At 40.6% G+C, this 16,821-nt stretch overlaps 1 protein-coding gene across 2 annotated transcripts in view; it reads right to left on the reverse strand.

Moving 5' to 3' along the window:
* The window catches only part of LOC123960406 (EGF-like repeat and discoidin I-like domain-containing protein 3), a 124,005-nt gene that overhangs the window by 73,105 nt on the left and 34,079 nt on the right, over nucleotides 1-16,821 (reverse strand). For both annotated transcript variants that reach the window (XM_046035111.1, XM_046035110.1), the window contains exon 3: nucleotides 7,582-7,710. In XM_046035111.1, the coding sequence (XP_045891067.1) occupies nucleotides 7,582-7,710 (129 nt within the window). The remainder of the gene's footprint in view (nucleotides 1-7,581; nucleotides 7,711-16,821) is intronic.

Consider the following 16,821-nt stretch of genomic DNA (forward strand, 5'->3'; position numbering starts at 1 on the left):
ACTGAATGAAAGTCTGAATATATGGAATGAAATCTGACGTCATTACCACATTGGCGGCATCTTGTTTTTTGGGTGTGAAGTGTGACACTGTGAGTGAATCAGCAAGAAAGTGTCCAGTGTCAGCAATTTTGAGCAATGAAGAGATTATAAACACACTGGCGAATGCATGCATGAGCGAAAATACCGGAAACCATATCCAGTACCGCTAGTGTGTTTGTATATACAGTATATATCACAGTGAAGAAGCTGCACATGTCAACCCAAGACATGTAGCTGACTACAAAAGGTAATACCTCGCCTGGGATATCTACTGGCAATACACCATTGACCCTCTCCCCAAAGTAGGTGCCTGCAGCTATATTAGGACAACAGAAATTAAGTGTAAATGTGGATGGGGCAGGCAAAGTGGCAGTGAGGCATATCCCAGTCAAGAGTGGTACCACACCACATCTATGATGCAGGTAAAATGAACCCTCACAACTCCCGTTGTGGCACACAAGTACCCCGCTGTATAATATCCAGAATCTAGGTAGGGAACGAAGGCCTTTGACTGTAAAGCCTCTGTGCTTGCGGCATGTGATCCTTTGTCAGGGATACACGCTGTGGCAGACACACCTTTGCTAGTGTTGTTGAACCTGAAAGAAACTGAAAACTGTCAACACCAAATAGCAGCCGGTGTGGGTTAGCCACAACAAAGCAAATAATTAAGCATCTCTAAAGTAACTTCATGCTGGCTACATTCTGCAAATAGCAAACATCTGCTTTTTTTCACAAGAGTAGTCAACTCACCTGGAGACAATCAGTCACCCTGTGGCACTCAGTAGGTCTAAAAGAGAGCTAAAGTCTGCTACAGGGGTACACACACACACTCACACACAGGTGCACATAGGTGCACAAATTTCTTTATGCTACTATGGTCTACGCTTTCTTTTTCCCTCCCCAAATACACTGATGAATGCTGTGTACTCAAAGTAAAGGTGGGTGCTGATGTTTTGTTTTTAAATATCACAAATAGTGTTAAAGCTTTTTTAGACACACAAATCTTCACACAGAAAAAAACCCAACAACAACATGAAAGTCATCTTAAAGGCCAGATTTACTGACCAGATTATGACTGAACCACCACACAGATAGGTGGCCCGCTGTTTTCCAGTGACACACATGTGGTGCTTTGAAGAAACGAAAGAGACCAAATGTGCAGTGAGCACGACTGCTGGCCCACAAGCATGTCCATCTTTCCATTCTGATCTGCAGAGACTCCCGCGCAGACACACTCACTGTCACTCCATGAGTTGCTGATCAGTGGCGTCCGACGGTTTGGCTGTGTGATTGTGGTCGCTTCTTTGGATGTTTGGTAGACTATAGACTCTTCTCCCAGGACGGTCTACACTCATCTCTTCCTGTAAATGTAGCTTTCTAGCCACAGACTGAGAGCAGTGGGTGGGCTGTGGGACTGTGAATGCAATGTTGAGAGGGTGTCTGGCCATGTCCTCCACACAGCTCTACATCACAGTAAAGCAGCAGTGAAGTGCCTTGAGGCTGCCAGTGTTCACAATAGTTCTGAGGCCACTTCAGGTAGTGGGGCACATTTTTAGATCTGTGATACACTGATGACCTTCGGAAACTCTAGCAAGAGTGCATCTATACTCACAAGATAAATGTGAGATTTTTGAAGAATTTCACAAAATATGACACTGTGAAGTAAAATACATTGGAGATTCTTGAGTGAATAACCTAAATAGTGGACTATAAAATAGTGCTGTATTGATATGCTGCTACTACAGACTATTAGTTTGAAATAATGTAACACAATTAACAGTTAGTTTTGTAAGTATCTGACCCGAAGATGAAGAAGAAGAAGATGAGCCTACATTTCAGAATACATTTAAGTTATTCTGAGAAAACCAACTGGTGTTAAAAGTTATTCATGCCAAATTAAATAAAAACGGGTGTGCAGATTAGCATAATTTCAGTAAAACTTCCCAACTCTTGTAACCCAGAGGCTGTTAAGACGAGACAGATTTATACCTACAAGAACAGACCTCAGGCACTATGACTAAAGCGATGCCTCTGTTTATTTTGAAAATAGGTTAACTTTTCTGTGGACAAAGTACTCCTTCCGCCTGTTTACCATGGAGAAGTTTTTCTTCAACAAACTTTTGCACTAACTTATAGCTGTACTTAAATCAATCTTAATCCAGTTAGCTAAGCCTGCCCCGAGAATTTAATTTCTTAAAACTCCAAGTGAAAAGCTTCCCTAAAACAAAATTCAGCTATACTGCTCATGTGATCTAAGACAGTTAGTGGATTTCTGTATATGAACAACTTTCCCCCCCGGAGCTATAAACAAAATAGCAATAGCACTTTGTGGTGCTTCACCACTGAGATGAATAGGAAGCTGATTTTGTGGACACAGTGGCAATTTGCAGGATCATTTGTTGGAAATATGGGTCCATTTTCTGGTTCAGAACTGTTATCATTTCTACAAAATAACTATGAACAGAAGGAGCAAACAAACACTCATTTAGTCCACACCCAGAGGAGCAGCTCCAGAAATGATGGTCCTAACATTGTTGATAAGGCGGAAACTCCCGGTATATTTATAGGTCCGGCAAATAACTGATTTTGATACATGCTCATAGATATTAATTTAACCATTTAATAGCTTGACTTTCTTTTTTCTTTCGAGATCGATATATCAATGTTTAAAGAATATAAGAATGATTTTTCAAAAAACACTAGAAAAGGACATTTCAATTGCTAATTGAAAGGTTTTGGAATTTTTAAGCGGCAACAAGATGCCATTTACATTTAAGAGCAGCTACAAAAGGAGATGCTTCATCGTGATCTTTGCTGGAGTGACTTTAACAGTGCAGCCTCACAGTTAGAAGGAGATAACAAGTGCTTCAATCATGGTGAGAGGGAGCAGAAAACCACCAGCCCACCAATCTCTCCCACTGTCTTCTCTCAGTGGCCTCCATGGGAGGAGCGGAAGATATGCTAACAAAAGCTCCATCCCTCCCTCCCTCCCTCGCTTTCTCTCCCTGCCATCACGACAGACTGTAGATCCCCCGCTACAAAGTCACCTCCTGTGAGGCAGTGGCAGGTTTGAGAAGGGCAAGTCATTTTTCGCTTGAAGAGGCGCAGGTAACCACTCAGAGGTGTGGCAGTAAAGTGAAGTGGTGGGTGTTCACAGGGGCGGACGGGGTGCTGGAAGAAACTGTTGGACCTCTGCCTCTGCCGTGTGCCTGACAAACAGAGTCTATTGTTGTAGTCAAATGTTTAAGGGTTACGATGAATATAACCACTGTCCTTTTGATACTCATTCATGCTGCCTCGGGCTGCAGTGCTATTGTCTATGGCATCATCTTACTCTTAACCAGTAAATAGAGCACAACAAACAGATGAAGGTGGAAAATGAGTCAGATCTCTATTTATCTTGCTCACTTTCCATAAAAATCCACGTGAAGGAGAGGAGTCAGAGGGCTGAGAGAGACAATGATGAGTAAAAAAATAAACAAGAAAAGGAAATCTGAGCACCACTGGAAACCTCCACACCAGCTGCAAAACACACCGAACAGGTCACTAAGGCAGTCCTAAATGTGGTACCAAAGAGTAAGCACAGAGCAAATCCCTACGGAGTCTCTTTCTCTCTCTTGTGCTGATGAAAGGCAGTTTGTGATCTGTCCCAGGTGAATCGAAAAACAGTAATGGCTCCTTGCGGCTTTACATCAGGCCACAGCTATAAACACTGGCTGATTATCCTGTGGAGAGAAGCTGGGCAGGCAGCAGGGCTAATACAGCAACTGTCAATACACGATCAAATACGGGGCCACGCTTTCAAAAAATCTCACACATCCTACATTTAGCCTCAATCAATCCTGCCCTGCTACTGTGTGTTAGAGAGAAAGGCAAAGATGCATATTGATCAAAGAGCAAGGTGGAATCTGCTCAAAGGACTCACAGGCTATGGAGGGATGGAAAGAGACAGAGTTAGAAAGTGGACCCCAGTCATCTAAGAGACAAATTAAATTTACAGTGCTTGTATACGTTCCTGCATAATCGATTAGCTTTAATTTTCTCTGTGATTTGTAGTGTGCTCTATATCCAGCGCAGTGTCACCGAGTGAGAGCTTAAAGGAATAAGACTAAATCCACTTCTTTGAAAGAGAGTAAAGAAGAAGGAGCATCTGATCTGCCAACTTTCCAAGATATGATCTAGTATTAGGGCATCAAATTCAAATATGTTGTTCAATCATCACAAGGTGGGCTAGTTACATAAGGCTGTTTATGGTGAAACATTAAAGCAAATTTTGTGCTCTTACAATAAAAATCCCAACAGTTTATTTTTCATTTGTCCTTGATAGACTAGAGTACGTGTTCCCTGAAAATGATCTGCAACCTCATGACGACTGAGGCAATCAGTCCCAATCTTCCTGCTGTGACAGTTCATTACAACGTTTGGCTACATGCCCAATAATGTGGCACTTGTTCTCTTGTCACCACAGGGATGTGACACCGCACTATTCGAAAGATGAATGACTCTCTGATAATAAGGGTGCTTATAATAAAAGTGGTGACACTAGCTCCAAGTTAACCCCAGTTTTGAGACTTAGACTTGGTAAAACTGATTTAAAATCGTTAAAACTTAAGTAAAACCTTAAATTCGATGCTATGGGGTGAAAACTCAAATCAGCACGAGCACTTTATTAATGCAAAGTGCAAAAGAGCACTTTGGAATTTAACAGTTAAGCTATTTCTTAAATGGTAGAAACAAGATACTGTGAGATTCTATATCTATTCTGCATAAAAATTGAAACTAACTTTAAAGCTCGCTGCGTCTTCACACTGCCATCACCTTTAGCTGTGATTATTTGACATCTGCCCTGAATATGGAAATCTCAACACCTTAAGTTGACTCACTGACAGCTGTGTTGTAAAAATAAAAAAAACACACACCCACAAAAAAAGACATCGAATTCATACAGTACAGTATTTGCCCATCAAAAAAGTTTAAAATAGCTTGCACTTATCCCACCTGTCCATGTACAACATCATTCCTGACTGTGCTTCATAAAAATGGTCCACAAGCAGGATATGCGGTGCATAGGATAGCGTTCAAAGGTGTGAAATTGGATTTGGCTCTGACGGAGATAGTAAAAGCAACAGTAAAAAGCCAGGGCCGGCCTACACATACATTATGTTACATCTGTAAACAAGTACATAAAAAGATATAAAACACTGGAATCGATTATTTCAATATCACATAAGATACAGGCTAATTCTACAATATGATTTAATCCTGAATCCAACTTAAAAAAGCTTTCTGTAAATACTCTTTAATAATATGCTGTTGGAAAGGTTTGTTCCTTTAAGGACTTGGTGTAATATTTAATAATGACAAGAAATGTTTCCAAGCAAGAGACATCCATTCTGTTGCAACAGCTGTGAGCTTATTAACGAAAAGACTAATGCATGTATTGATGAATCCATAATATCGACAGATGCGATACCAAAACATTATGTACAGGCTTGAACTCTCATCAGCAGTATTATCTGTCCATCAAATTGGGTGATAAGCATTAAAATAACACACACATTAAGAATTGCTCAGCAAGGCTAAAACACTCCTTGTTTTTGGGTTGTTTCATGTATCCTACGGAATTCCCAGACCCCATTATTTTCTCATTTTGATCCTTTTCTTCAATCCATTAAAAGCCAGCACCATACCATAACAAAGCCAGCTATGCTGTCATTCTAAACGGACAATTATTTATATGCCTCTATCATTTAACTGCAGGAATTATCCAGACGCTAGATTTGATTATTAATGTCTTCAGATACAAAATTGCTCCTCTCTCTCTCTCTTTTTCATACCCACTCTCTTGCATTCATCTGTAATGACCGTGAGAAAAATTGGCAGACATTAATGTGTATTCAGCCCATATCGAATCAGTTTCTCACCACCCTAAAGGCTTAATAGGAAACAATAACTGAATTATGACATGAATGCTAGCCAACTGCTCAGAATTCTGGCTGTAGACAAACACAATGACATACCGTCGATATAGTGACTCGCTTCATTTCCTTTTATGTTTTGTACATTTTCATAAAATAAGGAAAACAAACAGCGATGTAGAAACAAATAAATAATGACTGACACTGACTGTCCCCAAATAAATGCTCCTTTCTTTTTTTTTCGGTTTACCACTAAATTGCTTGTCTTGTTTAACCTTGGTGTAAGTGTGGCAGAATTATGAGACACATATAAATAGTTTCTTCGAGTACTGGTTAACATCTCACTTTGTCTCTGTGTGTCTATCCCTCTTTCTCTTTCAAACCAGCAATGATCCATCTCACCACACAGTTGATACATTAAATCCATTACTTACAAGCACACCTGCGATGAAGGACAACTGTGTAGTGCAGCCTAATGCAATGCTCAGTCAAGCACACACACAGGCAGGGCAGCCACAGGACTTGGCCTATATATCATACTGGAGGATTTAGCAAGATTTAGTTAGCACTTGCAGAAAAAGCTACGTGCTATATCCAAACCCTGGGATCTATTCAAAATTTAGAAGGATTTTAAGGCAAGATTTGAATGTATTATACTTTTGTATTTCTATTGCTGGCTAGCTGATGTTGATTCCACGTGTTATTAGACATACTTTCCTCTTCAAATAAATTGACACATTAACTTAAAAACAGACTCATTTGGTATATGGCACTGCAGGTAATATTGACACAAACAAGCCATGACCCAACCAAATACTTAAAAGTGAAACGGGGTGGGGGGGGCGGGAGTAAACTTTTGGAAATGTCAAAACAGTTCACTCTGGCAACTCCTTGTTGTTGCAGTGAACAGTTATCAAGTGAAGCAGCTCAGTTGTTTGTAGCGCTATTTCAGGAGAGAGGGCTGGACAAAGCTTGGCAACAATAATCAATAGATGTTTCTGCTGTTTTGAATGTTGCTGATTTCCAGTTATTTTGCCTTCTTACGATGTAAAATGTTGTAAGACCTCTAATTACATAATGGTGCAAACCGAGTAGTACAGGTCCAACTGCTGGTGTTGGTTATACCCACATGCGCTGGTAACTCACAGTTGCATTAGTGATTACCCTTGTGCCCAGTTTCAGGGCGTTAGAGGCTTCAGAGTTCAGAAAGTCTGTTTAAAGATAGAGCATAAATTGCACTGGGGTTGAGAACAATGCTACTGTTCTAACAGAAAGTATTATCTTATAGGCAGCAAAAACCTTCTGACACTAACCTTTATTAACAGCATGCTCAACAAAAGAAAGCAAGTCAGCATTTCTTTTCTCTAACATTTCCACTATCATTTTGCTGAACTCGTCCTTTGAACAGCAATTTATTTCCTGTCAGCTGTTCAACATTCTTCACTACTCAAGGTCATTATTTGTGTTGGCTAATCTTTCAGATCAAACAGTCAGATCATATTTCATGGAAAGGTTTCCACAACCTCACAAAATCTTTGATTTGATGTTCTATTTTATGATCATTATCATTATCAAGTGTTTCGAGGTTCTTTAAAGAAGCACAGAAGAGAATGGTCCAACTTACTGTGTTGGCAGTGAACTCCACTGAAGCCTGGTGGACACTTGCAGACGTAACCAATGAAGGTGTCGCCCCTGTAGGTCTCACTGATCTCACATGTTCCTCTGTTGTGGCAAGGGTTTGGATGGCAAGGGCCTGCATGGTAAGAGAGGACAATACTGTTAAGAAGTCTGTTTTGTGCCAATATTAAAACAGTGTGGTAAGACAGCAAGTTATAATGGGCTACATCTTTCACTTTTACTCTGTATACAATTACACAGTGTTCTATGCAACTCATTCTCTCTGGTGTGGCACACTGTTTTTCAGTGTGTGCATGAATAAAATGAATACTGCCATGCCAACAGTGACACAAAACATTACACAACCTTACGAAGCCAATGATTTAAGAAAAAAAGGTGAAGTGTATTTGGCCTGTGCATTTGAACACTTGAAAATGTAGAGTGAAAAAGGTTTGGGAAGTGGGAAGAGGCTGGTTTTCAGTGACTGCTGCTGGTCTCTGCGGTCTGGATGGCAGCCCAAGGCAGCATCTAAAATCATTGTATGTCCACTCCAGGGAGGCAACACAGAGAGGATGGAGAGCACAGACAAGCTGCAAGGTAGAGTACTATCACCTACAGTATATACACAGAAAAGCATAAGTGCCAGTACACACACACACACACACACACACATACACACACACACACACACACACACACACAGTGCAGGGGGGGGAATGAATTGCTTATCCAGATTTTGGTCATCTGCATACTGTGGGGAATCACTTGAATTTAAAACAGAAAAACTGTGATCCCCCAGATGCCCATTGACAAAATAGTAAGTTATAATAATAATAGTAGGTTATTTGTTACAAAAAAAACAAGTGTTTTCTTTGAAATAAATACAACTAAATGATATACAAAAATAGCGTTTGCTTGAGTGACTGCATAGACGTTTCTTGCTCCGCTGGGAATGATGCAGAGGCTCACTGCCCTTCAGCCATCGGTGCTGATATTTATTCTTTAAATAACAGAAGGTGCAGTATAGTGGCCTGGACACTGCAGAGAGCTACATTATCACACATCCTTTTAAATATTCAAAAATAATGTTTGCTTTAAATAAAAATACAGGAATAAAAAAGTCAACATAATCTTGGCTACAGTATTCATTTTAATGCTCAAGGTGCTCTGAATTCAACATAAAAACTGTAAGATTAAGAAGAATTCATGTGCCTTTAATGATATATATATATATATTTTTTTTTTTTTTAAAGACAAGACCCTGTGGCCTTCCAGTACACAAACTCATCACCAGGAGATAATTACTTGCCATTAAATTTGGCCATTTAATGAGAATATGTACAACGAGTGACAAGGCAACTAAGCTGGTCTTAGTTCTGTGTTAGAGAGTAACTTGAATTCAGAAGGTGTATGATTGTATTTTTTTGTTTCATAATGAAAATAGGTGTGAAAACATTTCCTTTCTTTCATGGACACGTCATCCTGTCTGCTGTGGCCTCCCTGCTCTGTGTGTGTGTGTGTGTGTGTGTGTGTGTGTGTGTGTGTGTGTGTGCTGGGGGGGTGGGGGTTACAAAGAACAGATTTGGACAAGAACAGGTCAACTCAGCAATAAGAGTTCTAGTCATAAAATATAGAATGTAAGAAAAAATATAATAAAATAGATGGTAAGGTAACTATTCATAATACTTTGAGTGTCACAATAATCACAATACATTTGAACCAATTTGAATTTGAAAGCGCTTTTCACAAAGTCAAGGACACTACTGGGGCGGCTGTGGCTCAGGAGGTAGAGCGGGTTGGCAGTTAATCGGAAGGTCGGCGGTTCAATCCCTGGCTCCCCCTGGTTGCGTGTCGAAGTGTCCTTGGGCAAGATACTGAACCCCGATTTGCCCCTGGCGGCTATTCCGCTATATGAGTGAGTGTGAATGTTAGTTTCCGTTTGAGCACTTAGGCTCAGTGTATGAATGTGTGTGACTGGTGAATGCAGATGTAGTGTAAAAGCGCTTTGAGTGGTCGAAAAGACTAGAAAGGCGCTATACAAATACAGAGCATTTACTATAAAGTGTAAAAAAAAGTTGTATAGTAAAAAAGGGAGACAAAAAACATCCCTGTCTGTCAGAGGCTGTAACTGCTTGAGTTTGCTAGAGATTCTGTGGATTCCATCAAACTCAAGGCCCGCAGGCGGCCACGTCATTTTATGTGGTCCGCGAAAGCTTTAAAAATTAATGATTGTCCTAAAATAAAACATAAACTACATACTACCATAAACTACATCTCCCACAATGCATGTCAATTTTGTGACCCGAGAAGTGACGGCATCCCGACACTAGATTGCGATGTTTCCACACCCACTACGGTAGTTTTCCGTTCACACTACACAACTTGCCTTGTGACGGGAGTCTTGAAGTCGTTGTGGCGTTCACACTACGTTACTGATCGGTGACAGGGGGTCACAGACTACAAGAGCTGACAACGGCTCTGTCACCCGACGCTGGTCTCCAAACCACGTTTTGGCAAGAAAATACACGTGAAATGTCAAACGGGAAATGACGCGAACATACAGACAAAACAGCTGTTTCTTATTATAAAAACAGCAATTATAAAGACAAAGAATCTGGGTGAAAGAATGGATTAGCACACTGAGGTAGCAGGGATTGTCTGAGCTACAGAGCGAGCTGGAGGTGAGTAAAAAGTGTTTTGCGGTGAAAAAGTAGCTGACTGCTCTGCCAGCTACCTGCTTTCATTGGCTGGATGTGGATGTCAAGTCAGCTGACTCTTCCAGATATTTGGCATGCTAGATATCTGGCAGATATCTGCGATGTGTCAGAAATGTGTCGGGGAGACGTTTTGATGCGTTGTTCAGTAGTTCACACACAACGACTGGCAACTGCAGATCAACCGCTGATTTACTCCCAATCACAGCCCGGCGGTCGCCGAGCAGCAAATCGGGCAAAAAATCATGCAGTGTGAACTAGGCTTAGGCTACAGTAGCCCATATCTGCATTTTTCCAGGTGATCAAGCTATCTCTCATTATTTGGATGCATGCCCTCTGCAAGGCTGTGTGCAGCCGGACTATTTGTTTTATCAAATGCCACATCTGTCCCTCATGTTATTAGCAGCTCACAACTATTTGTTTTACCATGGTTCTGCAGCTCTGGACTGTGAAAAAGTGAAAAGTTACTGTTATGTTAAGCTTATTCTTGATGACATTTGTCTTTGTTATTTACTTGAAATGTTTGATCTTTGATTGATGGAGTAATGAGGGTTTTTAAATCTGATAAATTTATTTATTTATGTTATAATAACGCAGAGAAATTTTCTTACTTTTTTCTAACTAAAGCTATATTTTTACATCTGATAAATGTCCTTAACTTGAATACATAATCATATAAAGAGACATTTATTTAGTTTATTTAGTTATTTAACAATATGTTAAGGAGTAGTTACGTTTATATAGTCTTACAGTTGCAACTGACCCTTTGAGGGTAACCATAATGCTTATGTGGCCCTTGGTGAAAATGAGTTTGACACCCCTGCCATAGATAGTACTAATAGCTCCATGGTAAATACCAGTTTTGTGATGCACTGGGTCTGTCATCATTTTTGCATCCTCCCTGTTTGCCAACTGATAAGTACTGTAGTTACCTTATCTGTAGTATGTTGTATACAGTATATTCAATTTTATTAGTCGCTGATTTAAGTTCTAAGGTCAGCAAGCAACACAAGAGAACATGCAAACAACACAGTAAACAGCAATAGTCAATGCAGTAAAATTAAATGAAATTTATGCAGTGGTGTTCCAGGCAGAACAGCAGGGACCGCTCTGCAAACACAAACACCTTGACGTCAGCCCCAGATGGTCTTGGCTTAGCCCCTCCTAGAAACGCCCCTGCCTCCATTCAATTTGAATACTGGTCTACATAATAAAAGTTTCCACATGTTGCCGTTCCACACCACAGAGATTACATCTCTGTTCAGCATTCCTACTGAAAATCAAAGGGTGCTTTTGTACCCTGCAAAAGTCAGTGCAGCCCGGTGCAGAAAAGGCTCTCATGTGCCAAACACTAATTTGCAAGGGAATTCATATTCATTTCAACTAAGCACGTGTATTCCTGCTTTGTGTGCAGCATTCATCATTAGCGCCCAAGCACAAAGGTGCAAGGGCACCAACGGTGTCCTAGCATGAAAGTGCAAGGAACCTATAGTTTTTGCTAGGATTGTTATTATTATTATTATTCTCCCTCGGAAACACATTTTTCGTGGTCTTAGGATAATCGAACCCTTATGAAAATTTGCACATGCGTAAGACCTGGTGAAAATTGCAACGTTCTGTAGTGATTGGGCCTGGGCATGGCCAGGGAGCTCTATAGTACCACCAAACGCAGGTCATAGCTGCTGTCATTATAAAGAACACATTTCCGTTTCTTTTACAGGATTTTACCAAAAAGGAAGTGAGGCATTTTGCAATTCCGTCATCATTTAAAATTTTTTAAACAGATATTTGAGGCCTTTTAAAATGCACAAAGAGCAAAAACTTTGCAACCTGTCTCGAACTGGTAATGTTTCGATTTGATGTCATTTTTAAGATTGAGGGTTGCATATTGGCCCTATAGCGCCGCCTAAAGCCTTTTAAGCTGTCACATGGCTAGTCAAACCCTCACGAGACTTGGCACACTCCTCAGAGGGGTTGTTTTGTATTGGCTGATATGGTTTGGGAGCGTGGTTGCCCCCACCATACATTTTACCTAGCTTTACGAAATGTGAGAGACCGATGTATCATCTCTAGACTTAAAAATAGCTCTCTTGGAGCCATACCCTAAACCCAACAGGAAGTCAGCCATTTTGAATTATTTATGAAGTTTTACCCCATTTACATTCTCTGTACTTTAACAAACTCCTCCCAGAGCTTTAACCCGATCAACTTCAAATGTGTGCAGCACAATCTTAAGAGCCTTGCGATTTAAATTTTAAATTAAATTTATAAATTTATAAATAAATAAAAGTTAAATTGCGAAGCGTTTTTTTTGAATGCTAAAACATGGCCATGGTGTGGCATTGAATTTTGATGATGTTTCGCCATGAAAAAGTAAGTAACATGTAAATGGACTAGACATGGCCAGATCTATCCTAAAAATCACAAGTAAACCTCTTGTTTACTTGTGACTTACATGCCAATATCCAGTCATAGTGATAGCGCCACTTACTGGCATCCGGAAAGGACATGGTTCAAACTTTATTTCTTATGCCTCATTTATAATTTTAGCCCTTATAGTACCTTGGAGGATGATGTCCATAGTGAGACATATATGCTCCTCATAGCAGGTTGACCACATCCATCTCAAAGTTCCTGTCAAAAGCTGTTGCCTTGGTGAGTAATTATTCACCATGAAACAGGAAGATGTTTTTTGTGGGCTGTATCCTAAACACCAACAAGAAGTCAGCCACTTTGAATTGAATAAGTAACTGACATGTCAAACACAAATAATTTCCACACTTCACCTGTGTAACATGTGCAGTGTTAACTTCAGTGCCGTGTCAGCAGGCCTGCTGTGTAGAGACTCAAGCTGTCGCTCCACCCGAGGCGCACAAGGGGGCGAGGGCTTGTTCCACGCTGCTTGCAGCTTTAATTACCATTGTTTTCTTTCTTTAATATTTGGGTGAAGTGAACACTGGGAAGCTTTGCAGAGCCACTAGTGAATTCAAGCTTTGGGGATTTAACAAACAAAATAAAGAACTCCTGTGAAACAACAACAAAAAAGCCTTAAAGTTATGCTGATAATGATTAATAACTCAGTTGGAGGACTTTTTCTTTTGTGAGGGTTTTTTTTTTTTTTGAATTTTTTTCTATTTATTCTCCTCATAATTTACATTTTATTTGATCTCTTTGGCACCAATGGCAATAATTTCACAGCAACGAATTACTTCACTGGCAGTGCCCACAACATGGTGCCATATTACTGCAATCTTTCTCGGACTAACCTGCTACATGGGGCCAAATGTAAATGGCGAGGCCTTGACGCAGGGGTTATTGGTTTCATAACTCAAGGGCCTGCCAATAGCTGTCTCATCTTTTAAACATTGAGCTGTACAACTGCAGAGGGCTGTCAAAACTTTGTGGACTGAGATTGTATGGGAAAACTTTAGATGTCTCCCATTGGATGCTAATGCAGACTTGACTAAACCTCAGTGCATGTTGACCATTAAATGACTGATGTGAAAAGAAAGTCTGGTGGTTTCTGTGATAACTTATGGTCAGTACTAAGCTCGTGTTGACAGAAGAACCGGAAGGAGCAAAACAAATTTGCTTTTGCGAGCCAGTTTTTTTAAGCTTCCTCTCTCCTGATGCAATTTCTATTCTAGTCCTTTTACAGTCATACCTTACCATTGACAGGTAAACTGTGCTCTGACAGGTATTACTTCATTTTAAGTGATACGCAACAAGAAGAAGTCTCAAGGGTGAGACTATCATGCCCTCTTAAGTCAATTTGACAAATCACCAGATATGAGCACAAAATTCTACAATGTCAAGTAAACAGGTGCGGCCTTGGATTGTATACTACATCATGTGCTCAACCATTTAAGACCAGCTCCAACCCAGCAAATGTGTAGGCTGAACATGAACTCAGCAAAAGGAAATAAATAAATAAACACCACTAGCAAGTTTGTAATTGTTCTCTTGTTGAAATGAGTAGGCCTCTGGATATGAATTACAAACGAGTTAATCCTATCGAAGTCGTGCCATTTCAAAGCCAGGACCTGTATCAGTAATAATGAGAGCGGTAGCTAATCAGTTGAACAGAAGAACGTATAATAGCTTTCACAGAGGCCCTGCTCTCTCAGGGGAAGGGGGGGTGACAGGTTTCAGGGCAGTTTTGACATGGCGATCTATAGTCGCACCAAGGCTTGCTGACAGCTTCCCTAATGGAGGGTGCATAACGCAGCAAGAAATCTGGGAGGGAAGGAGGCAGAGAGAGAGAGAGAGAGAGAGAGAGTCAAAGTGAGTATGTGAGAGTGATACAAAGAGACAAAGTGTGCATTTTATCTTACATTTGTTTTTTGTTTTTTAGATGTAAAAGGCTCCAAAACATTACAAAGCAATTTCTCAAAAAGAATGATTTACTGGGCGACAATTCTAAACCCAGGCGAATTCAACATGAGGGAAACACTGCATACTTTTACACCCGTGTGTTGAAAAAAGCCAAAACCTGATGGACTGCAGCAATGTTGTGAGTCAGCGTCAAATGACACAGTTACATTAGCACACACACATACACACACAAAAATCCAGTTCCACTCAGCATATTATATCAAAAACGATTCTACTGAGCAAATGCGAACTAATGTGTCAATACAAAAACACAAAGTCTTGCTATTGCTAAAAAGAAATAAACAAAAAAATCTGCATATGTAAATATAAATCTGTGGCTGTTGGACTAAAAAATCTGCTTCTAACTTCCTGACAAGTTAGAAATATATATCTATTTATAGAGCCCTGCGATGGACTGGCGACTTGTCCAGGGTGTACCCTGCCTTTTGCCCGATGTCAGCCGGGATTGGCTCCAGCCCCCCACGACCCTGTAGGCAGGATAAGCGGTTGACGATGGATGGATGGATGGATGGATGGATCCATTTATAGATTCAAGGCTTTCAACAAACAGTGGCACGATGTTTTCCACTTATTTATTTCCACTTTCGGAAATAAGGTGTTCTTTTAAGATTTAAAGGAATACAATTTCAGTAAAGCATAAATGCATAAAGGAAATGACAGGCATGATGGAAGCAGCAAGCGTGAGTGGATGCCAAAACACATCCAAGGAGAAACAGACCGCTTTGTCCAGAAAATGGCAAGGAAGTGGACACTGTTTGTCATCTGAGGAGATCTCATCCGACTGTCAAGAGGATGCTCGCTTCACTCTGCGTGGAAGCTGTGTGATGCGTGTCTGTGAGACACATGTCTGGAGGAAACGTTGGCAGCCTTCTTGTATGAATGTCAGCTGCTGCTCTGCTGTACAAGCCGACGCTCGCTCCGTGATTGATGTGAGCCTGTGTTGTGTCCGGCACGGACGCTGTGATTCCTTAGTCTGGGCCGCAAAGAGAGTCCAATCAATCAGCTGTGAAAACCTGACCAATGGTTAAACACAGGAAAGCATGCTTTGCTTCCTTGTCGATCAATCATTAAACGCGTGACATTTTCGGGGTTAAGGCTACATATGTGCTCTCACATCTTCGCTGACAGCTGTCACAAATATTAGCTCGTTCCAAATGTATGAGCAAATTCGCCTTTAATAGCCTTATAATTTCATTACACTGCACCTTATGACATAGACCCTTATATATTATCATAATTTACAACACTAAAATTTACAATGCACCATTGAAGCTGAGAGCCTTGAGGTATTAAGACTTACTTGATTTTATAAGAGGCATATAATTAAGGACTGAGTCTGTTGTTCACTTTGTTTTCTATTAGAGAGACTCAGAAAAAACATTCCTCTATTAAAAAAAACAATGTGATGCAGTATAACAGCTATTTCACGGGCAACTGAATGCATGGAAAAAAGAAAGACATCTTGCTTTGTCTGGGGTCATGAGGAGGTCTGACAAAGCATTACTGCCCGTTCCTTGATAAAGATGTCGGCTGATCCCAACTGAACTAACAATTCACAGCAGCAGTGAAGGAAGCGACTTTTATCTAATACTTTTACTGGACAAGCAAGCATCTGCACACGACTTCCACTGACAGGTGCTCTGAGCAACAGTCCCCCCAGTTACACCCACCTTTATTTCAGGGAGATTAAGTAGATGACAATTGAAATGACGCCCCTGAAAATGAAATTGTCGACACAGAGTTTCAGTTCCAATTTCTCCACCTTATTCGGCGCCAAGTTAACAGTGACATGCCGGCCCGTCAACCACCTTGTTAACTTTTTATAAAATCTTTTTTCAAAAAAGCACATTTTACCTGCCTGACGAGAGTGAAATTTGCATAGAAGCTCCTCAGCTCTGAATGTGCACCCGGCCACATCACAGAGAAATCTGACATGGCCTAATTGTGTCAAATCTATTTTAACCCAGCCTCTTTTCCTATGATGGCTTCACTGGTTCACGAGCTCATGGTCACTGCACCCATCCTTCACCTCGGCTGATGAAAGTTGGCACTGTACCACCTAATATTACATCAGTGCTCTCAGTGTGAGCCGCTTTACTTTCATGCTTTTAGTGAGTCTTTGGCCTACTATTCTCCGG

Source organism: Micropterus dolomieu, linkage group LG21 (genome assembly GCF_021292245.1).
Source record: "Micropterus dolomieu isolate WLL.071019.BEF.003 ecotype Adirondacks linkage group LG21, ASM2129224v1, whole genome shotgun sequence".
NCBI classification, from domain to species: Eukaryota; Metazoa; Chordata; class Actinopteri; order Centrarchiformes; family Centrarchidae; genus Micropterus; species Micropterus dolomieu.